Source organism: Eumetopias jubatus, unplaced genomic scaffold (genome assembly GCF_037043125.1).
Source record: "Eumetopias jubatus isolate StellerSeaLion01/CBP00866 unplaced genomic scaffold, mEumJub1_p1.0 scaffold_15, whole genome shotgun sequence".
In the NCBI taxonomy this organism is placed as follows: Eukaryota; Metazoa; Chordata; class Mammalia; order Carnivora; family Otariidae; genus Eumetopias; species Eumetopias jubatus.
The window spans coordinates 6,943,054-6,969,760 of record NW_028274821.1 but is presented as its reverse complement, the minus strand read 5'-3'; the positions used below and the strand labels follow the sequence as shown (position 1 = coordinate 6,969,760).

The 26,707-nt window shown below is 44.0% G+C and overlaps 1 protein-coding gene across 1 annotated transcript in view; it reads left to right on the top strand.

The window, feature by feature from the left end:
• Window positions 1–26,707, top strand: part of SLC1A1 (solute carrier family 1 member 1) — a 74,326-nt gene that overhangs the window by 25,138 nt on the left and 22,481 nt on the right. The window contains exon 2 of the mRNA XM_028117404.2: window positions 10,645–10,785. Coding sequence (XP_027973205.1) covers window positions 10,645–10,785 — 141 coding nt within the window. The remainder of the gene's footprint in view (window positions 1–10,644; window positions 10,786–26,707) is intronic.

Here is a 26,707-nt window from a genome sequence, read left to right as displayed (position 1 = left end):
ACTGAGGCAGAATGGGGAGGGGAGAAGTGCAGCTGAAGAAGGTGGCTCTAAGAGACAGACTACGAGTCAGCGAGGACAGTTGTGTGTTCAGGGTCTCTGCGAAGGGAGCAGCTCCACTTGCTCGCACTTCGTGCCCATTCCTCACTGTGCTGGGGCTTGGGGCTGGCCGCAGATCTTTCTGCTGTGTCGAGGTGGATTCACCATGACTGGCAAGGTCCTGGGGTGCCCTTGCCAGGCTCATTTATCCCTTCACTACTCAAAACATGATTCTACTGACTGAATCTACCTTTTAACAAAATCCCCAGGTGGAGCATCTGGGTGGCTCCATCTGTTAAGGAGTCCAGCTCTTGATCTCAGCTCAGGTCTTGATCTCAGGGTTGTGAGTTCAAGCCCCACATTGGGCTCCACGCTGGGTGTGGAGCCTACTTAAAAAAAAAAAATAACCAAAAAAAACCCAAAATCCCCAGGTGATTGATAAGCACATCAAAGTTTGGGAAGCCTGTGTTCATGTCCGTCCCCCTGTTGCTGCATGCCTCACATGGTCATTCAGTCTGTGTCTGAACAGTCTTCCTCTTTCTTCTCTTGGCTTCCACGGGCTTCGCCTGATGTGATGTTGGTGCCGTCTGAGTACTGGCTGCAGTACTCGGCATATTTTATTATGCCTGTTGTTACAGTGAGAAAATGGAGGCATAGACAGCAAGATAAATGTTTTGCCCGAGAGTACACAGCTAATAAAATGGTGAGGCCAGTGTTTAAACACAGATCATCTGACTACAGAGCCTGTCTCCTAAAGAGTTGGTCCTGAATTTGTTTCTTCCCTCAAGATGTCCCACGTGATTTAATATGCCTCATTTCATCATGTAGGTTAAAGGTCCCTTGATTATGCATTATTCTCATCTCTATTGCCCTATTGGGCAATGTGTTGCAGGAATTAGGTGGCCTGTAAATGTTGGCTTAATTGATCCCACGAGGGTACATGGGACTACTTGGAACAGCAATGGATGTTTTAATATAGCAAGATCTTTCCTATATACTGTGGGACTTTCAACTTTAATCTTTATGGGCTCCCTTATCCATCTTAAAGAGGACATATTGGAAAGAAAAGAAAGAAATAATTGGAGATGTTGTAACATTTAGTGGTATGATTGTTGAGCTCATGTGGTTTGGTCCCTACTGTCTCAGACACAGAAATATAACACCCATCTCCAAATAGCCAAACCCAGACTCAAAAGAAATAAAGGAAAATCCTGGGGCATCTGTCTGGCTCAGTTGGTTACACATGCGGCCCTTTTTTTTTTAAGATTTTCTTTATTTGGGAGAGGGAGAAGCAGGCCCCCTGCCGAGCGGGGAGCCCGATGCGGGGCTCGATCCCAGGACCGTGGGATCATGACCTGAGCTGAAGGCAGGTGCTTAACGACTGAGCCACCCAGGCGTCCCACACACACAACTCTTGATCTTGGGGTTTTGAGTTCAAGCCCCATATTAGGTATAGAGATTACTTAAAAAAATATATATCTGAAAAAGAAGAGAGGGAGGGAAGGAAGGAAGGAAGGAAGGAAGATAGGAAGATCCTCATGTGCTAGAAATAAAAAAGGAACTCAAAACTGGAAAACTGTAAAAAAAAAAAAAAAGGTGATGCTAAGGTCTAGACCCAATTATAGGCCTTACAGAGGTTTTAATGTCCATACAGGGAAGAGATGTGAGTTTGGACTATGTGAGTGAAGGAGCTAGAATCAGACCTCTGCATAAAGCCTGGACTCTCAAAATTTGGCCCTATTCTTGAAAAGAATACCAGAAAAATTCTAACCCAATGACCCAGGAAAACCTCAAGAAAGCTTGCCATCTGCCCATCGCTACAAGTAACAGGGAAGAGGGCCATCTATGAAAAATTAAAAAGTGGACTTAACTGGGTATGTGATCTAAATTTACACCACCACAGAATGCTGACCTCCACTATACAGAACAAGCTGAGGGTTGCTGGAGGGGAGGGGTGGGGGGATGGACAAGGTGGAGGATGGGCATTAAGAGGGCACCTGTTGTGATGAGCGCTGGGTGTTGTATGTAAGTGATGAATCACTAAATTCTACTCCTGAAACCACTACTACACTGTATGTTAACTAACTTGAATTTAAATAAAAACTTGGGGGTGGGTAGAGTGCTGACTTCCTACACTGAAAAACTAACAGGAAGACAGTCCTGGTGACCTTGAAACTCCTAAATCCTAAAGAGAAATGGGTTTCCTACTCTGAGAAAGCCACCCCCATCCCCAAAAGAGAAATCTACGGTCAAAAATTACAAAGCACACAAGGAAATGACACAAGTTAATATATACACTACAAGCAAGAGAATGTATCTTCCAAAAACTGGAGATGATACAGCAATCTGAAAGAATAGGAAGTATGTTTAAAATGATTAAAGGGAGAGGCCCCTGGGCGGTGCAGTTGGTTAAGCGTCGGACTCTTGGTTTCAGTTCAGGTCACAATCTCAGGGTCGTGAGATTGAGCCCCATGTCGGTGCTCAGTGTGGAGTCGGCTTGAGATTCTCTCTCCCTCTCCCCCTGACCCCCCCCCACCCACACACGTGGGCACTCTGTCTCTAAAATAAATAAGTAAATCTTTAAGAAAAATGATTAAAGAGAAACAGATGAATAGAAACTAAGAAATAGAAGGGTACTCTGAGAACGATACAGTAACTTCCAGAGATGAGTCTTAGAGCTCCTGGAATAAAAAACTCAGTGAATGAATGAAATACCCAATAAGTGCAACTGAAGGAAAGATGGATAAACTGAAGTAGGTACTAGAAAATCCATGAGAATGCATCACAGAGATAAAGAGAAGGAATATTAAAAGCCCCCAAATCCTCATGTATCTAGATACTTATAAGCATATTTTTTAGAGAGTTTACAGTTTGAAGAAATCACAATAGCAATTGGAAGACGTTTAGAACTAAACAACAATGAAAATACTATGTAATAACTTAGGGAACACAAACACATAATTTAGAAGGAAATGTATACCCTTACATGCCTATATTGAAACAAGCAAGCTAATGTGCTAAGCGGTCAACTCCAAAATTAGAGAAAGAAGAACAGTCGATCATTCGATAAGAGCAGAATTTAATAATACAGAAAACAAAACAAAATAAAGAGTGTGGTATGGAATACTGAACATCCTTAGAGTGGATCTTCCTGTATTAGTATGAATAAGTCTCAAACACATAGTGAAAAAAATCTCAAAAGGAAAAGGCAGGCTACAAAATACTGTATCCAGACTGATATTGTGGAAGTCAAGTTTTCAAACACATAGAAACGACATGATACGTTTTCATGGCTTGAGACATTATACAGAAACCTATTAGATCCTCATCAAAACAACTTTCTTCCTGAGCCAGACTGAATTCTTAATTGGAGGAGAGAGTGATTGTTCAGTGTCAACAGTCATCAATATAGACAAAGCAGTGCGGACCATATTTCCTGTTGACAGGACAGATCCATCCATGAAGGAAAATGTTTATTATTGCAGTAATAACAAAATTGTATTCTTTTTTCAACTCCTCCCCCTCAGATCCTCCAGCATTCAATACAAGACTTGGCATATAGTTGGATTTTAATAAATGTGCACTTGTTTTTGCTTTTTCTTGAATTTAGATAGTACAAAGAATGCATTTAAGGTACTTTCTTCCCTTGAGCCTGAAAATGCACAGTAAACTCAAGCCTTTGTATCATACTTAATGCTTGTCCCCTTTGATCATTAGGAAAAATCCATGACATTCAACAAAATTGTGAAGAATTGAAATATTTAACAGTGGGGTGGTGGTCAAGAAACTTGCCCATCCAAAGTAGTAGTATCCAGCACTTAAAAAAGATGATGTGTAACATAAGGAAATGCTTATAGTATAACGTTAAGTGAGAAATACCAAAAACAAAACAAAACCCTTACAATATTCACAGATAAACTTTGGAAACGTACTAAGTGAAGGAATCCAGACACACATGCCACAGTATCAGTCAGGATTCTCCTGAGAAAGAGAATCTCCTGTGTAAATCTACATGAGATTTATTTTAAGGAATTGGCTCACACAGTTGTGGGTTCTGTTTAAGTCCAAAATCCACAGGGCAGGCGGACAACTCGGGCAGGGAGTTGGAGCTGCCGTCTTGAGGCAGAATTCCTTCTTCATGAAACCTTGGTTTTTGCTCCTCAGGCCTTCAGCTGATGGGATGAGACCAGCGAGATTATCAAGGGTAGTCTTTAAAGTGAACTAATTGTAGATGTTAGCCACATTTACAGAACACCTTCACCCATACCTGGATCCATGTTTTATTGAATAACTGGTACCATAGCCTAGGGAAGTTGACATGTAAGACCAACTAATCATGAAAGCCTCCTGTTGTATGACTGTTTATATGAAATGTCCAGATTCAACAGATCAAAAGAAAACAGATTAGTGGTTGCTGGGGGTGGGGGGTAGGGGCTGGGGCAAGGGAGGGTTGGGGAGTGGCTGCTAATGGGTGTGGGTTTCTTTATGGGTGACGAGAATATTCTGGAATTAAATAGTGGTGATGGTTGCACAACATTGTGAATATACTAAAAACCCCTGAGTTGTACATTTTAAAAATGATAAATTTTATGTGAATTTTATCTCAGTGAAAAACTGCCCCCAAACCCTATAATTATACAGCCATTAAAAATTACAAGAGATAACTCTGGACTCCGGGAAACAAACAGGGTGGTGGAGAGGGAGGTGGGTGGGGGGATGGGGTAACTGGGGGATGGGCGTTAAGGAGGGCACGTGATGTGATGAGCACTGTGTGTTATATGCAACTGATGAATCATTGAACATTATATCAAAAACTAATGATGTCCTGTACGTTAGTTAATTGAATTTAAATTTAAAAAAATTACAAGAGATAATCCATTTGAAGGGCTTAGCATAGACTCTGATCTAAAGTATGTACCCAGTAATTGTTAACCATTATGTTATTTTTTTTTCAATTTTTCATTTAAATCATGTTATGATTAACCACAGTTGTATATGAAAAAAATGAAAACAATTTCTCTTTGCATATATTTGAGTTTGTGAGGTTGGGATTGGATTTTTGAACTTGTTATTTCCAGTAGAACTCTGATAATATGGCTTGTGCCGTAAATACATTTTTTAAGGATTTAAAAATAAAGCTTTACAGAGGCATCTGTTTGGAGCCAAAATGCATGCAAAGAGCTCTCACTTGTGGAAGAAAACAAGAGAGGGGAACAGATCTATTTCCGTGGAAGGACAGGTTAGAACTTACGCAGTGTATGCATGCAGTCATTTGCTCACAACTATTCATTCTACACTTTTTATTTTCTGGTTATCAATGTTCATCTTTGATGAGCTCCCAAAGGGCAAGAAGTCATATTGCTAATTCTCCTACTATGGTGCCCAGCAAGATGGCATGATTAGATAACTAGTCCAGGGATAATTAAAAATATTTCTTCCTTTGCCAATAGTTCTTATTCAATCAAGCCAAAATCAGTCTGTGTACCAGAGAACCATTCTGGGGCTTTGATTAAAAAAACCACAGAAGATTTTAATCTCTTTTCTGAAAATACCCTAAAAGGAACAATGCTGTTTTCATAAATCTGCTTTCTCAAATGCAATTCAGCTACTATCCCCGGATTAATTTTTATAACTATAAAAAAACACATGTACGTAAGAACAAAGGCTGGATAGAACCTGAAAAGTGGGGGAGGGGGAGGATAGGTCAGTACAAATTATTTTACATGACTTTTTCTTTTATTTTCATTTCTAAAATTATTTCTTTTATTTTTAAGTAATTTCTACACCCATTGTGACTCCACCAACTGAGCCAGCCGGGCGCCCCTCCAGAATTATTTCTTGAACAATAATTTTTTATGAGCTTAGAGTGAAAAAAAATCACCCCATTTCTTCCAAGATAGGGCTACTGGACTGTCAATTGTTTGAGACAACATGAACTTGAAGAAGAAATCTCCAGCTGAGGTCTTCATTGTTTTCCTCCTGAGTTTCTTCCTTCCCTGTTTTACTGATACACGTAGCATGAACAGTGGGGAAGGCCCAGCCAGCTCTCTAGGAGCCAGTGAACAGGTCCTATGAGCCCATTTTATTTTATTTTATTTTATTTTATTTTGTCTTATTTTATTTTTAAGATTTTGTTTGTTTATTTGACAGGGAGAGAGCACAAGCAAGGCGAATGGCAGAGGGCGAGGGAGAAGCAGGCTCCCCGCTGAGCAGGGAGCCCGACATGGGGCTCAGTCTCAGGACCCCGGGATCATGACCCGAGGGGAAGGCAGGTGCTTAACTGACTGAGCCACCCAGGTGCCCCCTATGAGCCCATTTTAAAGCTGAGGACACCAACGCTCAGGGATTATCACAGCATCTTGTGCCTTAGCATGGACCTTGAGGGCATCTCATCCAAGCCTCTTGCCCCGTACCTTCAATCCCACCACTCAGTGATGGGAGAGGTTAAAATTATGGCCCACGTTACAAACCTTGTAAATGGCAGAGCCGGAACTCGAGCCAGTGGTGCTAACACGGAGCTCTTCCCAAGCTGCCTTCATACCTGCTTGGGATCTTCTTGCCTGAGTGAGAGAAAGCCGCCCGAGAATGACTTCCTGGTAATTTCTGGGGCTCCAGAGGTCTACATAACAGTTCTACCTTTGGGCTTCCTTGTTGGCCCTGCCCAAGGCCTCCAGAGAGCTATGCCATTCAGAGAGGTTCTTGATCTTGACCGTCCCTAGTTCTGGGAGTGGTCTTGCCAGGTGGGTCTGACCCGTGTACCTTCAGGCAGGTTCGTATTCCCAGCAGCCTTTGACTCTGGACACCCTCTGTGTTCTTAAATCTAGTCCACCATTCTGGCCCTGGAAGAGGGTAGAGATTCACTGTGCCCCGTGAAATCCTGACTTCATCTTGGGACCTGGAAAATCTTCTGCTGATTTTTCTTATCAGGCATCCAATTTCTCCAAACTGCTTTGAGACCCAGATAAAACACGTGCATTTACAAGGTGTAACTCCTGGCTGAAGTTCTTTACAAGAACACTTGAGGGTTCTGGGATGGCATCTCTGGCCCAGGGTAAATCTTTCAAATGCTTTTCCGGGTCTTGGTTGGTATTTATATTCTCCTCCTTTTCAGAAAAAAAAAGGAAGGGAGGGAGGGAGAAATTACAACTTGTGATACTCAACTTCAAAAACACACTTGATAGAAAGTTTTCGTTACTAAACAGAATAACCTATTTGTGGTGCTTGTCCCTCTGATAGCTTTGAAATGGCTCTTTGTGGTGACTCTTTTATGTCTCCCATAAAAACCCATTATCTGGATAAAGGCTGAAAAATAGCAAGTACACTTCTTTCTAATTTCCCTGTGTTTATTTGGGATGGACATGTGATTAGAGACACAGTTAATCGCTAGTAATATAAACCCTAAAATTGGAGCACCTGGGGTTCTTTTGCTACTCAACAGAGTGCTTTTGTGGTGGGTTTTTGAACACAGACACATCTCCTTTCTTTTTACACACAGAGCTTTCTTTGACATACAAGCCAAAAATTTACTTGAGGCAACCTAAAGAGTATGAGAGAGAATGTCTGTTTGGTTTCTTTAAACACTGAACACTACAGAGTATCCTTACAGCATAAAGTAGGTATGTTCCATATAGGACAGCTGAACATAGGCATTTATTAAGTAGGAAATGAGCACAATGTGCTTTTTAAATTCGCTGAAAATATTTTGAGTCCTTGCCGTTCTGAACCATTTAGGAATCTTTAACCCTAGGTTTTGAAATATGAATCAAGCAGGATTGATATTGAGCTTTTTTTTTTTTTTCTGGTCTTGGCTACAATTTGAGAAGTGTTTTTGTATATGTTTGTTCCAAAAATAATTAAAAATGGCTGATCAGAAATACATATAGAAATGCATGCCCCAAATAAAGAGATCAGGACAGTGGTGGATCAGGTAGGAAAATAAAATTAAACCAACCAAGGATAAGGTCACTACACAGAGGTATCTTGTGGGGTTCCTTTATTTGGCCCTGCTCACGGACATGGGAAGTATACCTGGATTTAAATGAAAACTCTAGTATTGATTATAATTCACATCTCTCTTTGTTGCCCTAGAGTTCTTAACTGTGCCCGGGTAACTAAATTTTCACAAACTAATTATTTGAGTTTGTAAAGGAGCAGATTCAGTGAGGTCCTGCTTGAGTCTTTCTGCTGTTTAGCCATTTTATCTCCCATTTGCATATCATCCTCAGAGGCTGATGAAGGAAGAGCATGTGCAAGTCATCCCGGCCCATCTTATGTCTTGGTTTAAAAAACATGGGGCGTGTGATGGGGCACCTGGCTGGCTCATTCGGAAGAGCGTGCGACTCTTGATCTTGGGGTTGTGAGTTTGAGTCCCAGGTAGGGTGGAAAGATTCCTTAAAAGAAATAAATTTAAAAAAATATAAAAGGGGGTACCTGGTTGGCTCTACTGTTAAGCGTCTGCCTTCGGCTCAGGTCATGATCCCGGGGTCCTGGGATCGAGCCCCGCGTCAGGCTCCCTGCTCGGCGGGAAGCCTGCTTCTCCCTCTCCCACTCCCCCTGCTTGTGTTCCCTCTCTCGCTGTCTCTCTCTCTTTGTCAAATAAATAAAAATAAAATATAGATATATAAGGGGGGTCCTGGGTGGCCCAGTCCATTAAGCATCTGACTCTTGGTTTCAGCTCAGGTAGTGATCTCAGGATCATGAGATCGAGCCCCACAGTGGGCTCCACACTCAGCACAGAGTCTGCTTTAGATTCTCTCTTTCCCCTTCCCCCTGCTCATGCTCTCTCTCTCTCTCTAATAAGTAAATAAAATCCTTAAAAATATAAAAGGGGGTGTTGCAAAGCAGCAATGTGTGAGGGTCAGAAGAAGTAAGGCAGTTAGACATTGGGACCGTTCAGGAGAGAATAAGTAAGAAATATTTAAAATTAGTGATTTATAGTTACCAAAACCAGCACAAGGAAAGAATTCATGTAGACGTCTTGTGAAGGCAAGCTTTCAGAGCTTGAACAACATGGGTTTAACCTGTGCGAGTCCATGTACACACGGATTTCTTTTTCAATAAATGCAGTCCAGCACTGTAAATGTCTTTTCCTTATGACTTTCTTAATAACATTTTCTTTTCTCTAGCTTAGTTTATTGTAAGAATCCAGTTCACAGTACATATAGCATACAAAATACACATTAATTGACTGTTTATGTTCTGGGTAAGGCTCTCAGTTAACAGCAGGCTGTTATCAATTATGTTTTTGTGGAGACAGAAGTTATATGTGGATTTTCATTTGTGTGGGGATTGGTGCCCTGAACCCCAGCATTGTTCAGGGGTCCACTGTGTAACATTTCTTGATTTTGAACATTTCCCTACACTCACAGAAATACAAGCTTCAGTGTCCAAGGTACTCAGGTTCAGTAGCTTCATAAAAAGCCTCTTGATCAGGCCAATTTGGACACATCATCATCTAGAAATAGCCAACACAGAATAGAGAGCATTAGACAGCACAGTTGTTCAGCAACATGTAAATATATCAAACCAAGAGAACCTTATGTTGGTATTAAAATCACAAAAGTTGCATAAATAGAGTGTCATAAAACTATCATGAAAAGAGTATTTATGAGAAAATGAGAAAAATGAACATTGATATGTAAACTATAAAATGTAAAACACCTGGCTGGCTGAGCCGAAGAGCGTGTGAGTCTTGATCTCAGGGTGGTGAGTTCGAGCCCCATGTTGAGGGTAGAGATTACTTAAAATAAAATAAATTAAAATAAAATGTAAAATACCTAAGGTAGATGAACACTAAGGGGAGTGTGTAAAAACAAAAGTAGTTATTTTGGGTTGACAAAGATGATGAATTTCTTTTCCTTCTCACGGTGTTGTTGTTTTTTTTTTTTTTGATGTTTTGTCATAATAAATATAATTGGAGGAGAAAAATGAAAACAAAAATTTTCACGTGAAGAATATTTTTTACAAACTCACTGAATAGTGTGTACTTTGTGTTCATTAAAATGTGATTTGTTTTGGGCGCCTGGGTGGCTCAGTCGTTAAGCGTCTGCCTTCGGCTCAGGTCATGGTCCCAGGGTCCTGGGATCGAGCCCCGCATCGGGCCCCCTGCTCCGCGGGAAGCCTGCTTCTCCCTCTCCCACTCCCCCTGCTTGTGTTCCCTCTCTCGCTGTGCCTCTCTGTGTCAAATAAATAAATAAATCTTAAAAAAATAAAATGTGATTTGTTTTTTAAGTCTAAAATTTACAGAACCGTGGGGCTCCTGGGTGGCTCCGTCGTTAAGTGTCTGCCTTCAGCTCAGGTCATGATCACAGGGTCTTGGGATCGAGCCCCACATCGGGCTCCCTGCTCGGTGGGAGGCCTGCTTCTCCCTCTCCCACTCCCCCTGCTTGTGTTCTCTCTCTCTTGCTGTGTCTCTCTGTCAAATAAATAAATAAAATCTTAAAAATAAATAAATAAAATAAATAAAATTTACAGAATTGTGGAAAACCGTCTAAACTGTTTTTCTTGCCAATAAAATGTGGGGGTTCGGGTGGGGGGATATTTTTCCATAGAAATGTACAAAGAAGAACTCAATGCTGGTTTTCTTTTCTTCTTTCCAATCTTTCTTAGGGATCACCATAGGAGTCTTGGTTCGAGAATACAGCAAGCTCTCTAGTCTGGAGAAATTCTACTTTGCTTTTCCCGGGGAAATCCTAATGAGGATGCTGAAACTCATCATTTTGCCATTAATTATATCCAGCATGATTACAGGTACCTTGAGAAAACTGATGGTTCTCTGTGATTATTTAAGGAGCTGTCTTTTAAGTTCTAATTATGGAAAAAATTGAAATGCATTTGATGCATCACACACACACACACACACACACACACACACACACACACACACACACACACACTCTCTCTCTCTCTCTCTCTCTCTCTCTCTCCTTACTTGGAAAGTGTATATTTGCTTGAGTGGAACTATTTTATTATTCACAAAGTGGCATGGCTCTGCCTAAGGCCCTGTCCACCACTGCTCAAATCTTCATTTGGCCAGCCATGTGATATCTTGGGAGGAAGATGCCATTTTCAAACATATTATAAACTCTATCCAGGGCACAGGACGTAAAAAAAAAAAAAAAGCCCACATATTTGATCACTGAAATGTCAGCCAGTGTCCCCGGGCGAAATGTGGGTGTCAGTTTTGATGTTGTTTTGAGTAGCTCACTCATCTGTTTCCCAACTGCCGCCATGCTGCCCCCCTGGCAATGAGGCTGCCCTTTGACTCTCTCTGCCTTCTTCACTCCACTTCCATGCCTCCGCATACCTGCCCTGAAAACTCACAGCCATACGCTGTGGGAAACGTTTAAGGATGGGTTTGCACCACATTTTAAAAGCCTAGTATTTTAAAATCCGAACTCGTGACACAGTTGGATTTGGAAATGCTTTTTCCCTTCTTGGTCACTCTATTGCAGGGTCCCTTTAAAGAGCAAGCTCGCCTCTGGGGGTAGAGATTAATTTGGCTTACAAAAATGTTATTTGTCTGGGTGTGGTAAGCTGCTCAGTGCATTCCGTAGTTTCTTGTACTTATCTTAATTCTGGCATTAACTAAACTGTGGCCTGACAGTTGCTAGTGTTGTCAGCTTGAAAAAATCAAGGTTTTCTGTAATCATGCAAGTAGAGGATTCTTGACATGTCCTCTTCTAGAATGTTTTTCCCCCCGTTGCCACTACAAAGACCTGGGGCTGATCTATGTAGAGTACTGGGTATTGGCTCAGGGAAAGGAAGGGTGGGTATCAGGATCTGCTTCACTCAGCAGCTGCATTGCTGGAAGAACTATAGATTTGGCTATTGAACTTTCCAAGTGCCAAACTCCAGTCAGGCTAGAATCCCCTGGGAGCCTTGTCCTTAAATGGTCTTGGTGTTCTTGGCTTATTACAAGCCTGAAAAGAGCATTTAATTATTTTTATGTATGTATTTAATTATGTTTTGAAATGCCTGGCTTCTTTTAGGCCCTGCAACCTGGGGGGCCAAATCAGTAGGCCAGTGGTTTATACCACATATCAGTTGTTTATCTGTTCAACTTTAAATTATCAGAAGCATTTAAAATTTGGAAGACTTCGTGTAACCGCCCAGATTTCTGGGTTCCTCTGAAAAGAGTTAAGATCAGGAAACACTGGACCGATGTCCCCCCACAGACCAACAGTGATCTGGAGCTGAGAGACGACGACTCTGTTTAGTTGAAGCAAATATATTTGAGGATAACACGGCCCCTACCTCTCCCTATCATCTCATACCTCATCTACTGCACTCATTTACGTTACCTCCTGGCCTCATAGGTGTTGCCTTTATAAGCCCTGAGCATTTTCTCCACATCAAGATTCTAAACCTTTTCTTAGGCTCCTTTGGGAACATGATGAAAGCTTTGGACTCTCTCCCAAGACAAATGTTCATGGTTGTACATACGATACTATATTTTGCATGCATTTGTACAAGGTACATAAATCACTTGATGATCAATACCACTTAAAACTTGGGTCTATGGAGGGGGGCACCTGGGTGGCTCAGACGGTTGAGCGTCCAACTCTTGATTTTGGCTCAGGTTATGATCTCAGCGTCGTGGGATTGAGCCCCACATGGGGCTCCGCGCTGCTGAGTCTGGAGTCTGCTTGGGATTCTCCCTCTGGCCCTCCCCTGCTCGCTCACACTCTCTCTCTCTCAAAGATAGATAGATAGATAAAATGAATAAATAAATAAAACTTGGGTCTATGGAGGAATGTATGGAAAGTTGATCCAAATTAGGCAGCAAATCCAAAACTCATTAAACTGGGTTTTAGAACAAAAGGTAAAAATACATGTATGAATATGCTCGTATAATATCAGATGTTGAAATACATACCACTCTTGGCAGTCAATGACTGGTGGTATTTTTGCAGTCTGGCTGTTTTGTGTGCTAGCTCAGCCTTGCAGATAATCTAGGAGAATAATTTGCAACCCTCAGCACTCTGGTCACATAGCCCAGCTGCTTTCTAGAGCGGGAGCACAGATCTAGACATTCCTACATTCTACATTTTTCCTAAAGGAAAACTCCCAGCAAACCCCCAGGAGTGAAACAGAAGTAGGAGAGAGACCAGAACCGCTACCCAAAGGGACGTGAATAAAGCGGTCTGGGAACAGTGATGCCATGTTCGTGATTTAAATTGTCAGATTAAAAGGGGAAACATAATATTACTAGTGTTGGTAAGGGTGTGGGAAAACGGGCTCATTCATACATTTTTGATTATTGTATTATTGGAGCAAACTTTTGGGGGCTGCAGCTGGGAACATGTCCCGATCTCTTTCCACTTTGTAATTCTACTTCTCAGAATTTCTCGTAAATAGTTAGAGATCTGTTCAAAGATTTAGGTACAAGAATGTTCGTGGTAGCATTTTTTTTTATCATGATGGTGAATTATAAGCAATCTAAATGTAAATTATACCCCTAAGTTATGATTCTCTGCAATTGTTAAAAACCTTGTTTTGGAAACATTTAATGGCATGTGGATATGTTCCTCACATGGTATAAAATAGGAAGATAAAAACAAATTGCACAACAGGATGTTGTGTACAATCCAAAATTTATTAAAATTTATGTGCATTTTTAAACATTGGGGAGCAAACCAGTTGATGATGGTTAGATCGAGGTAGTAAGAAAACATGACTCATTGCACTTTCTTTACATTTTCAAGGCGAGCACATATTTGTTATTTTTGTTTGGTTTTGTGTTTTCTTTCTCTCTTCCTCCCTCCCTCTCGTTTTCCCTCTTTCTCTTTCTTTCCTTTTTAAGGAAAAAAAGGCAGGGCGCCTGGGTGGCTCAGTTGGTTAAGCATCTACTTTTGGCTCAGGTCATGATCCCAGGATCCTGGGATCAAGTCCCAAATCAGACTCCCTGTTCTGTGGGGAATCTGCTTCTCTCTCTCTCTCTCTGCCTGTCTCCCCACTCATGCTCTCTTTTTCTCTCTCTCTCACTCGCTCCCTTTCTCTCTCAAATTAAAAAAAAAAAGGAAGAAAGAAAGAAAAAAGAGAGAGTAGGGTGGGTTCTACTCTGTGCTCCTCAGGCTCAGCCTCTGGCAGGTTCCCCGCTCCCCTTCTCCCCAGTCGGGCTCCCAGCCCCCCGCAGCCCTGCACCACCTTTTCCCTGGTGGTCCGTCCTCCCCCAAACCCTGCAGGGGTCCTTAGCGGGGGGGGGGGGGGGGGGGGGGGGGGGGGGGGCCGCCCAGCAGGGAGCCAGCAGGGGAGAGCAGCAGGAGGGCTGTGGAAATACACTAGAGCAGTTTTCACATTCCAAAAGCCTTCATAAATCTAGCAGATCAATAACTCAGCTTATACACTTATTAGGACAAAGGAAGATGGATGTTGGAAGCTGGGGAGAGTGAAATGAAAGCCTTCAGGATACACAAATTAGAGGTAGAAATAAAAATTGAGACCTACGACTAGTAACCTGTGCTTCTGCATAAAGGAAACTCTCTTGAAGAATTAACAAGTAGGAAAAAAAAAACCCTCTGCCATCAAAGCCTCTGCTGACATAAAAATACTTACTTTATAGCTTTTTTTTTTTTTTTAACAGAAGGAGCCTTCTTCATGTGACGAGCAGGGTAAGATGTCACATTAATCGGGGAAATTTGAATATAGGCTGGCTGTTAGATGGTATCAAGAAATTGTTGATAATTTTCTTAGCGGGGAGAATGGCATTTAGTTATGTAAGAAAATGTCCTTTTTAATGCATATGGAATGATGTAGGGATAAGATGACAGAATGTCTAGAATTTAGTTAAAACAGAAAAAAAAAAGGCACAGTCGACAAAATCTCAAGGCATTTTCAGACACAGGCAGTGTAGGCACCAACAGAATCCTTCCATAATTGACATCCTGAGGGACACACTCGTGATGCGCCGACTCTCTGTTTGGGCCCTGTTAACGTTTAGGTTTCTAAGCTGTATTTGTAACCAGACCACCAGGGGAATAGCAGGGGAAGTGGCTTATGCACATGCCTGAGAACTGTGGCTCTGGAAAATCCTGGTCCAGGTTTCCCCAGCCAGTGAGTTTAAATTCAGAGCACGTTTTCCTTAATACACGAATGATGATGACTTGAGCCTCTTAGGACCAGCACAGGAAAGGGAATGGCCCCTCAACGGCCACTCCCCGAGGTTCCTTGAGCATCTTTCCAAGATGGCGCCCCAGCTGTGCTCAGGAAGAGGTCCCCAACTCTTCCACTCCAGCCTCTGCCTCCACCACCTGGGCTGGAAGTGCTCTGCCAGGCACAGCTGCACCCCTCCTCTAGCTATCTCCTGTGCCTGCCGCCACCCCTCTGACCCCAAGGAGCTCCCCCTTTGCTCCTCTATCCTAAGGTAGGAATGAGAACATAATTCTTCAAAGCATAGCTGAGCCCAGGCTGTGCCTTGGGACAAAGCTTTATGAATGGTTGGGGAGTGAAAGTAGGGGAAGCACCCACAGTGACATCCACCTGCTCCTTGATGGGGGTCTTCTGAGAGTCCCGGGGTCTCTTAAGAGGACTGCCCCTTCGCTTAGCTGTCAGCCTATTCCTTCCTCCACATGAAGATGTTCCAGGCACTGCCACACCCCTGACCCCACCACCTGACACTAGGTTTTGAAAAGGAAAAATTTCACTGTCACACAGTTCTTCCTGTCCTGGCCCAGAGGCGACCTCTTCCTGGGAGGACCGCCATCAAGGAATATCCATTTTGGGGGAAACCCTCCTCCGAGCTGCAAGGGGACGGTTTGCCTTGGGGGCCCCATTAGGAGACTCACACTAGAATGGGTACCATTGGTACCCGCCGGGTTGGGTCATAGGCACCTAGCCTGTAGGACATGGGAGTCTGTCCAGGTTGGGCTATGCTGAGTCCGTGCCACCTCCTGTGCACAGTTGCTCCTGGGAGCTAGGTGCTCATTTCTACCTATTCCTGTGGCCCTCCACTCTGGATTTCCTACACATGTCGGCCCCTCAGGAAACCACAGCAGTGTGCCACGCACCACATTCCAAATTCATTCCATTCCAAGCCAAGGAAACGCCCTCCTTTCCCTCCGCCCCAAGCCACTGAGTCCCTGGATCCTAGTACTGATTTCACCTCCCGAACAAATCATGTACCAAACATAAGACTTTGGTAGAAGACACTTGCATTCTGTTTATTGATGACCTTCCTATTTTGACATGAGCACTAGTTGGGTTGGATTTACATCTTCAAGGATAAATATAAGACTCCACCCTTCAGTGATTTAAAAAAAAAAACTTGTTTCAAACTTTAAATGGTTGTCACTTCAGCCTCTACATCAGGATTTCCAAATTTGAGGGACTTGATCTCAACTCTAAGGCCAGAGGTTTTCCACTACATTTTAACCAAGAAAAAAAAATTGTCTTATAGAGGCTTAGACAGAAACAATATTTATTAAACAACAGCCAGATGTAGAATACATACATAAGTTGGTTTCCTAGCAAGCAGGGGTCTGCAACATTTTTTCGTAAAGGACCAGATAGTGAATGTTTTAAGCTTTTCAAGCCAGATGGTCTCTGTCCCAACTTCCCAACTGGCTGTCACCAGAAAGCCACCATAAGCAATATGTAAGTGATGGGCGTAGCCGTGTGTCAATAAAGCATTTATTTGCAATAACAGGAGGCCAGCCAGCAGCTGGTCAAGATGAAGGACAAGACTAGATTCGAACTCTCAAGATACAGGTTAGTTAAGATGGAATCATGTGGCAAAATAAACGAACACAACAAGCAACTACGACTCATATCAAGCAATGAGTGTAAATGTCCCTAAGAGGCACTGAGGAATGGAGAAGTCAGTCAAGGTTTTTGGAGATGCCTATTTTTTCAATTCAGGGTTTGCAGGCGATGACACACTTGGATCGTGTGGGCTGGGGAAGGCATTTTTTTTTCAGCTGTGTATTCATTTACTCATAAACAGCTGTGTACCTGGGTACTACCCCTCATCCTCCAGTGGAAAGAACTGTCCCGTGTGCCCCCCTGAAACAGGGTTCGGTGGAACTCAACATTTGTTAACCCCAACTGTATGAAAACAGATGAAGAGAAAACCACCTGTGGGAGGGTGAGGCGCCTGCCACTCACCTGTTCATGGACCCCAGAACTTGTGCTAGTTGGGTCTGTGAGTTCCCTCATGGGTAAGAAAGTAGGACGGAAGACAGAGGTATCATTTGGTTGGACCTCTCGCTGTAGGGAGCTAAGAGTGTTCAATGTCAGTTTCAGCTGGTGGGGGAGGAGGGGTGGAGTATGCGCGCTTTTTTGGAAACATTGGTGGTTTTTTGTGGTTTCATCTCTGGAAAACTGCCATTCCCAGGTGGCCTATAAACCTAAAACTCCATGCGGGGGAAGGCAGGGTTGTAGCCAAAAACCATACAGACCAAGAAGGAACTTCTTGCCTCAATTGCAACATCTGTAACCACTGGGCTTTGCCTGAATGGAAGTGCTTTTTTTAACTTTCCCAAGCCTCAATGGGGAACCGAGAGAATAAGGTGAACTAAACAGCTTTGCACACATGAATTAAACATTTTCCTGAGATCATCGGGAAGTTCGTGTTGAGTTAGAACACAGCTGTTGAAGCCAGGGGACTTACTCTATTAATTTGATGTCTATGATGCCTTTCCTGCAAAGCGGAAAGGAGCACCTAATGTATAAAAATTCCCACAGTGAATGTGCCCCTTGCCACAGTAATCAAATGCAAAGTGGCAAAAGATAAGTACGCCCTGCTTCAGTCTCGTTCTGAGATAGTGAAGCCCCAAGAGTCAACCATGGATGAGCTTTAACTTCTGCCTATACTATGAGGACACTGGCTCACAGTTCTGCTTGACTGCAAGTTAACCTGATTTTGTTTCTTTAAAAGAGTGGTAAACCCTGCAGGCACTCTAAGAAACCTCCTCTGTGTTGACTGCATGGACCTGGGATACCACTCATTCGTTCATTCATTCATTAACTCACTCATTCATTGCATCTTCAATGTCCCAGGCTCTGTTCTAGGCACACATGACAAAGATAAGTCCTGGTCCGGCAAGAAAGATGCGTTGTGACAAGTGCTTTGTGGGAATGAGGACGGTAGAGGGGACGCTGGGGTGGAGTTTCCAAGAAGAGATCAGAGTCAGATGAAGAGGGCAGGGAGTCCAGGCAGAAGAAAACAGCAGATGGCTCGGCACCTCTCGAGGACAGCAAGACGTGGAGCAGAACGCTGGAGACCCGGCGAGGAGGAGTGGGGTGGCAGGGTGAGCGTGGGCCTTCATCAGGGGTCCGTCTAGGCACGGGGAAGCAAGTGACAGCGGTGACCGCCGCCTGCCCCGTTCTCTGCAAAGGAACACGGGGGACGAGCTGCAGGTGGGGAGGTACTGTTTTGTTTTATTAATTTTTTTAATTTTAATTCAGTTAACATACAAAGTATTCCTGGCTTCAGAGGTCCAGGTCTGTGATTCATCAGTCTCACGTAACACCCAGTGCTCGTTCCATCCGGGGCCCTCCCCTGTGCCCGTCCCCCAGTTACACCATCCCCCCAGCCCCCTCCCCTCCAGCAACCCGCGGTTTGTTTCCTGTGATTAAGAGTCTCTTCTCTAGTTTGTCTCCCTTTCTGGTTTTGTCTTGTTTTATTTTTTTCCTCTCTTCCCCTATGATCCTCTGTTTTGTTTCTTAAACTCCCCATATCAGTGAGATCATAGGTGGGGAAGTATTGTTAAAGAAAACAAAAATTCAATGACACTTGTTAAAGCTGGTAAAGCAGACTTTATCCCAGACCATCATGATAGGCGTGGGGAACACTGCATTGGGATTTCACAGCGGGGCGGGGGGTGGGGGCAATGGGGCTCAACTCTGAAGACAGCATCAGCAAGTGAGAATTGATCTCCACGGAGCAGGGGAGGGGGAATCAGTAGGTGGAAAATCACTAAGGGAAACCATCAGGGGAAAGGGGATTCTGGCTAAACCAACCTAGTAGGATTCTTGCTGAAGAAGGCAGGCCAGGGTGGCCAGACATCACCTGGGAGATGGTGGAGGATGGGGAGCCTGGTTAGGTATGCAGAGTGATCAGATACTGGGTTCTGGTTAAACCGACTTAGCAAAGTTCTTACGAAAACTAGGTTTTGCTTGAAAATACACAGATGGGTTTAGGAGGAGGTCCAGGAGCCTGGCGAGGTGTGGTTAAACAGAAACCTTTGTTGGTATCAATCACAGAGGGACAGGAGTGTCTAGTGGTGAAGCGTGTGGACCAAGGGGCCAGACTGCGCAGGTTTGAATCCCGGCTCTGCCATTTGCTGGCTGTGAAACCCTGACAAGTTACTTAACTTGTCCTCAACTGTGAAATAGGAAAATAGTAATGCTGTGTTGTGGTATGCCTGATACTGTCAGAAGTTTCTAGAAAGTCCCTGCATTGGCATCAGAAGCTACAGAGCCAGTATTAGAATTGAGCCATACAGATGCAAGTACACTCAATGCATGCATTCCGGAAAGGAAAACGTTATAAAAAGACTTACTGTTTGTAAGACACTAGATTGTAAAATTCACCAGCATACAAGTGGCTTCTACCCAGAATCCTGAGCTACTGAGTTTATAGGATAAGGAGAAGCAAAAAGAGAGAAAAGAGAGCTCAATGATAATTAGGTTGTGGCAAAGAAAAAAAGAAGTTTCACTAAGCTGTTAGCTGTTCTGATGTCAAAGCATTCGTATGGACTTTGAAGAGAATGGCTGAGTCCCTCAGATCGTCTAAGGTGTGTTTAATGCTCCTACTGAATCATAAGCCTCCTATAAAAGCTCGTGGGGTCTTCTGAAAAGTTGGTCCCAACTACAAATACCACTGAGGTCCGTGGTATTAAAAAAATAATAAAAAAAAATGTTGCAAACAGCTCCCTGAATGGCTGAAGACCAGGAGACCAGCCGGCTGCTTCTTGACACAGGTTTTGAACATCAAATGTAGAGGCTACAAAGTGACCTTTAGTTGGTTCTGCCTAAGGACTGGTTTATTTTGTTAACTTCACAGAATAGTCTAAGGTGGTGATATAACCCATTTTCAGGGAGTTCTTTGTATTGATGCCTCTAAGAAAAGTAGATGTCATGGGCAAGGCATGCACAGAAATATATTTCGCATGCTCCTGTCTGCCTCCTCTCTTCCCCTGTCACACCCCAGGGGTATTAATCAGGCAGCAGAGATGTCCCCGTGCTCTGGAATAGCAAGGTGATGTCATAGCCAGCCTTGTTTTCCCTGGGGAATGAACTTGTTCATTTAACCCTCGTAGCAACCGAAGGAAGTCAGGAAGTCGTAAGGTAGGGGGGACCCTATCTAGATCATCAGAGATGAGGACAGTTCAAGATCACACAGATCATAGGAGCAGCACCTGGGACTAGTGCAGAGTCTCGAGTTCCGTTCTGGAACATTCCACCGTCCAGGGACCAGAGACTGAGGGAGGGGGCTGCGGCAGACAACCATATACAACTAGGTGACTCATTCAACCACCACACGTTAATCAAGCTGTTCTACATGTTGGGCACTAGGTATGCATTGGTGACCATGCAGACATCTGGGTCTCCAGGAACTTCGTGCTGCTCACTACAGTCTAGTGCTAAAGACAGACGATAAATAATGAGCCCATTGATACAACTTGTGAAATGTGATATGAGCAGGGTGCCAGGTGGGGAAAATAGAGGAGCCTGGTTTAGCCTGGTGACTCAGGAAAGGAGCCCCAGGAAAAGACATGAACGTAGACAAGTGAAGAGTAGGGGGAAGGCCTTTGGGCAGAGAAAGGAGTCCCTGCACAGCGAGGGGGAGCTGGGTCTGCTCCGGGTGAGTATTGGGGGACGCCCAAGCTGGAAGGTGGCGCAGGCTGGGCTGGGGCGGCGGGCAGGCCCCCTTCCCTCAGGGTCTCTTCAGCCGGGGTGAGGATTCTCTAGCTTATCATCTATGCCATTGAAGGTCATACCAGAGTGTGAAACGGCCTGACGGATGTTCTTAAAGGATCTCTTTGGTGCCCATGTGATGAAGGAATACAGAAGGATTCTGGAGAAAGAGTGAGGGGATGAATGAGCTAATACTGCTGAGTGCCTTCCATTTGATTTTTTCATTCAGTAATGATGGAGGCTATTTACCGGTGCAGTTAAGTCCTAGGCACTGTACTAGATGTGTTATGTGTTATAGATACTGTTTCTAATCTCCACAGCAGCTGTGCAAGATGAGGTTACTCGCTTTGCTCCTCACAATTACCCTGGAGGAGGCGGAGGCATTGAAAACCTGCATTTTTACAGATGGGGAAACCGAGTCTGGAGGCAAAGGCTGGAATTTGAGTCCATGCTTGTTTTCCTCCATGACGGTGATAGAGGGACCAGAGTCCTCTGGATGGGAGGGTTTTAACTCCTTGCAACAATGAGTTTCTTGGGTCTTGTGTCCATTCCCAATTGTGAAGCACCATCAAATGCCAGACCAAAAAAAAAAACAAAAAACAAAACCTTCCAGTAATGGAGTTAATTTTGACACCTTAATGACAAGGTGGAGGGAGACCATCACGGAAATTTTGTTCTCTAGTGAGTGATAGCTTAATCAGAGAGCTCTCGGGGGAGTCTTTTGCCCTCAGGTGCTTATTTTTACAAAACATGCTGTTGTTTAGCCCATAGCAACTGCTTCCTTTGTAGTGTTTTTATAAAAAGTTCTAATAGATTATCACTGCTCTGGCCAGGGGCCAGCACCCCAGCTCATCAGAGCTTCCTCCCAAGGTAAAAAAGCAAGTGTGCTGTCTTAAAATAAAGAGCGAGCAGGTGCCCCTGACTTCCAAGGACAACCTTGGATGGTATCCCTGTTTCTAGGCCACAGCCCAGCCTCAAAACTGTCCCTGGTTTTAGAGGATAATCCTGGGCTCACTGGAAACTGGACTTGTTAAGGAAATGAAAATTCAATGACACTTGTTGAAGGTGGTAAGGCAGACTTTATTCCGGACCATCACGATAGGCGTGGGGGTCGCTGTGGTGGGGCTTCGCAGCTGGGGGAGAGAGATGGGGCTCGACTCTGAAGACAGCAGCGCATGTGGGAATTGATCTCCAAGGAGCAGGGTGGGGGTCAGTGGGTGGAGAAGCCCTAAGAGCTGGGGTCCTGGGGGATTCCGGCCACACTGAGCTAACAGGGTTCTTTCTGGAGACAGCCCAGGGTGGCCAGACATCACCCCGGGGGATGGTGGAGGACCGAGAACCCGACTAGATATCGAGGGTGGGGGTTCCAGTCGAACTAACATAGCAGAGTTCCTGCTAAACCTGGATTTTGCAGGAAGTAGACAGATGGGCCTAGGAGAAGGTTCAGGAGCCTATGGCCAAGCAAAGAACCTTTGTCAGAATCCTGCTCACCCTTTCCTGCCCAGTTCAGATGCTGTCTGCCACATAACTTCCCCCTGGCGACATCTCTGGCCCCTCCAAAAACCCACAGGACCCACCCTCTGTGCCAGGGCTTTGCGAAGCATCTAGTTTTTTAGATGGGAGAAATCCAGTTTTGTTTTGTTTTGTTTTTCACTTCCAGTCTGTCACAGATCGATAATCTTTGTAAACTAGGATAAAAATGAATCACAAGGTAAAGATATAAAAAAAGCAAAGACATACAAAGCGCTAGCCCTACTTTTTGTGTTTCTATTGAACAAACATAAAATCCTTGTCCAGTCGCTGTAAACGGTTTTAAACCCTGACCTCCGGTTTCTGGGCAAACCCATCACCCCTGCCGTGTAATGTGTCAGTGTGCAGTCTCCTCTCATCTGTCCGTCCCCAGAGGAAGTGGGTTCTGGGAGTGGACTGCAAAGAGGGGTGACCAGGCTTCACCAGGTGTGAGGCATGGCCTGAAATCCAGGTGGCTGTGGACAGTAAAACCCCAGGATAAAGCACAGTGATGTCCCACCTGTTTGGGATGAAGGTGAGCGTGCTGTTCAACCTTTCCCCCGAGTAAGTGATGGGGGTCATATTCTTAAGCACTATGTCATGTTGGTTCTATCCATGCACCACCAAATTCTAGACCAGCGCTGCCTTATGGGACTTCCGGTGGTGGTGGAAACAGTCTCTATTTGTGCTGATGTCGTAGCCATGAGCTACACGTGGCTGGGTGTGACTGAGGAAGTGATGGAGAGGTGCCTTCTCCAGAGTCCAACATCTGGATTAAGGTACCATTCGCATGACATCCACTGAGCGAGACCACACGTTCTCAACAGGAGCGATATCACCTCCAAGGCAGCAAAGACTGATTCCTTAGGGTTAGGGGGAGAAATGTACTCTTTATGTAAAAAGCACATGTATACATCTAGTACACACACAGATACACAGTTTTCTGTAGTATTAAGATTTCATGGGGAAGTGTCTAAAAGGGTGGGGGGCAGGGAGAGCACACAATGATGGGGGAAAAAAGGTAGAGAAACTAAGATACTGAATGTGTTCTCACATGAAAGTCTAGCACGTATGAAGAGTGTTGTTGTTGGTCACCCTGGGAACTGAACGAAACTGCCTTGCGTAAGTGCTTTCTCAGGAACCTACCCGCCGAGTTCCTAATTGCTGACACATGAGTGGATCTTTGACACATGAGTGGATCATGTTATAAGGAGGGGACTACCTGTAAAAAAAAAGAAAAGAAAAGAAAAAAGAAAGCAGCTTTTTTCTGTCAGGAAAACCATCAAGTACAAAATTCGTGAAGCACCTTGTTTAATGCCCTGGGGACACAGAGAAGAATAGGCCTCCGGCCTTGTGGTCAGTGTTGTGGTGGAAATGCATCCCTGGAAATGATGGTTCATCATCGGGTCCCCCCTGGCCCTGTGCTGGCAAGGTAAAGAGGCTGTCCTGAATTTTGTAGCAGAGTTAAGCTTGAGTTTGTTCGTTCAACATTACTGAGCACCCACTAAATGCTGGACACTCTGGAAAGGTCTCGAGATTGTGCTGTACAGCATGGCAGCCGTTACCCCACGTGCGAGATTATGACAATTAAGCAAGATGAAAATTCCTAGTCCCACTAGCCCGTTCCTAGGGCTCGTTAGCTGCACGTAGCTTGTGGCTACGTCAGACAGTACAAATAGCATTTCCACCATCCCAGAAGTTGCATGAGGCAGCACTGGTCTAGAATTTGGTAGCACGTGGATAGACCAGCCGGACATAGTGGTTAAGAATGTGGCTTTTGGGGTCGAATCTGGGTTTGGGATTCAGGGATGAACCCTGAATTTCGAGCATAAAAGAAGGCAATGCACTTAACCTGCACTCATCACCCGCTACACGGGGTGTATGCCATCATCATTTTTATCATAATTATCATCAGCATCGTCGCTGTGATTGGCAGGTGGGGTGAGTAGGACATCCAGACAGGCATTTTATCTTCAAATCAGGTTCAGGCATGTTCTTGTTGCTTATGGAGGTTTTCAAAGATGAGGCTGTTTTCCTGCTGAATGTGTTCCCAACCTCTGTGGTGGTCCCCACCTCTATCCTCAGCACCACGTTGTAAATCCAAGAGCCTGGACTTGGGGACCAGCTCTGCCCCGGATCAGTGATGACTGGCGAGGTGGAAGGGGAACTCTAGAGGTAAAATGTAGAGAAGGACGATGGTTGGTTCGAATGCATTTCTGATCTATCCAGGAGAATTGTAGGACTGAAGTTAGATTTGAGGAATAAAGCCCTTTCCGAAAGTCACTACAAGACAGGTGCTGTAGTACAGCAGAGAGGAGCTGGCTGGCTGCTTTGGGGGTGTATTTGCTTAAGATATTTCCACCAGGAATCTCATTGTTATGAAGCCTTTTATTACCAGCTGGGTCCTGGAATAGAAGCAGAGGCACCAGCCCCATGGCCAGATCATTAAGACAAATTAAGACATATTAACATATGCTGGAAACAGTTACCTACATAGATTTAATTTGTTTCCCTGCTGGAGGAAAACCCCAGGAGGGCACAAAACACATACCCTAGAATAGTTCTGCAGCTACCCTGTGAGCCTGTCACTTGTCAGCCCCTTAGGGGCTGGGAGCCGCTGAAATTAGACATCTACCCAAGGACAGTACGTCTGAAAATACATCCTCTCTTGGACCAGGATTACGTGTGCTGATACAGGTTACCTGAAGTTTTGTTGAATTGCTGATTTTCTTTTTTTTTTAATCACCTTATTGATATAAATAATTATTTTGGTTTATGAAAATAATGCCCAGAGCTCTGAAATATCAGGATATTAGAGCACATTTTATATTCATATAATAAACTTAGCAAACTTACATATTTGCATTATTGTTTGCTCTTTTTTTTAAGATTTTATTTATTTATTGGAGAAAGAGTGAGCGGGAGAGCACAGGCAGGGGAGGGGCAGAGGGAGAAGCAGGCTCCCCGCTGAGCAAGGAGCCTGCCCTGGGGCTCCATCCCAGGTCCCAGAGATCATGACCTGAGCCGAAGGCAGGTGCTTAACCGACTGAGCCACCCAGGCACCCCTGTTTGCTCTTTTTTTAAGAGACCAAAGTGAAATAAGAGATAGTTCATTCATTTCTGAGAGATGATTTGTCCTGTCATCATGATGACAGCTTCCCTTCCAGATTTGTCCCATTCATTGAACATGTACAATTATATGTGAGAAGCGTAGTCCCCCGGTCACTTTAAAAAAAAATAGACGGGCCTTTTATAGTGTCAGGAGTGAATATACAAGCTATCTGTGCCTGCTGCTAGCCTACAGGTTTATGGCCTTTCCTTGGGGCTGCCCTGCACTTCAGGCTTTGCTCATGGTTATGGGACCGCTCACACAGGCCAGAGATTCAAGCAGTGATTTTCTGTGATGATCGTTTGGCTCAACATGAGGTTCTCATTTTGGAAATCGGGCAGGATAGGGTCTGAAACCTTCAAATAACAGCTTGCTGAAAGGTGGTTTGCTTGCTTCTCCACATGCCCGTCTTCCAACATAGACGCTATCCAGATAGCTGCATCATTTGGCTCACTTTAGAGAAGCATCTTTACTGGAGGGCAAGGCTTTCTAGCAAGAAGGGATATGTGTCTCCCACCTCTACAACTCTTCTCGACACTCTAGACAACCCTTCCAGTTCCAGGCAACGTTCAGTCATCTTAGAGGCCACCAAAGACCATTTGAGCCTACAGCGAACAGTGTGGCCATAAGTCTCTTAAATTGAAAACTTACAAATTGGAATTCTCTATTTATATCCTACCTCTTGAAGACGGATATTTTAAGTTGTCTCACCAAGCCATCCACGATAAGGTTGTTAACGTAGAAGCGATTTGAAAATCATGAAAAGAAGAAAATGTGCTAGCCAGGATAAATAATGAAATTGCTGTGATTTATTATGGAAGTCGGCTCCAAGACTCTCCAAAGCTCCGGCAATAAGTGGATCATTAAATACATTATGGTATAGTCGCATGACAAGATTATGTAGCTATTAAAATTACCCTCGGGGAATTTATAAGAAGAAAATTCTTATAATACAGTATGAATAAGAGAGGGTTAAAAACCGTAGAATTAGCTATGTTTACCAAAAAATCAAGAAAAAATATTGACAGGAAATTCACTACAGCTGATGAGATGGAGTGGTTTTTATTTTCCTTCCTTCAGATTATTATCACAAACACATACTACTTTCATAATCACACACCAGAGTTTTCTTTTTGGTTGACTCTGAGCTCCCTGACAGAAAAAGGCAGCTGGGGAAACAATCGTGACTTTTAC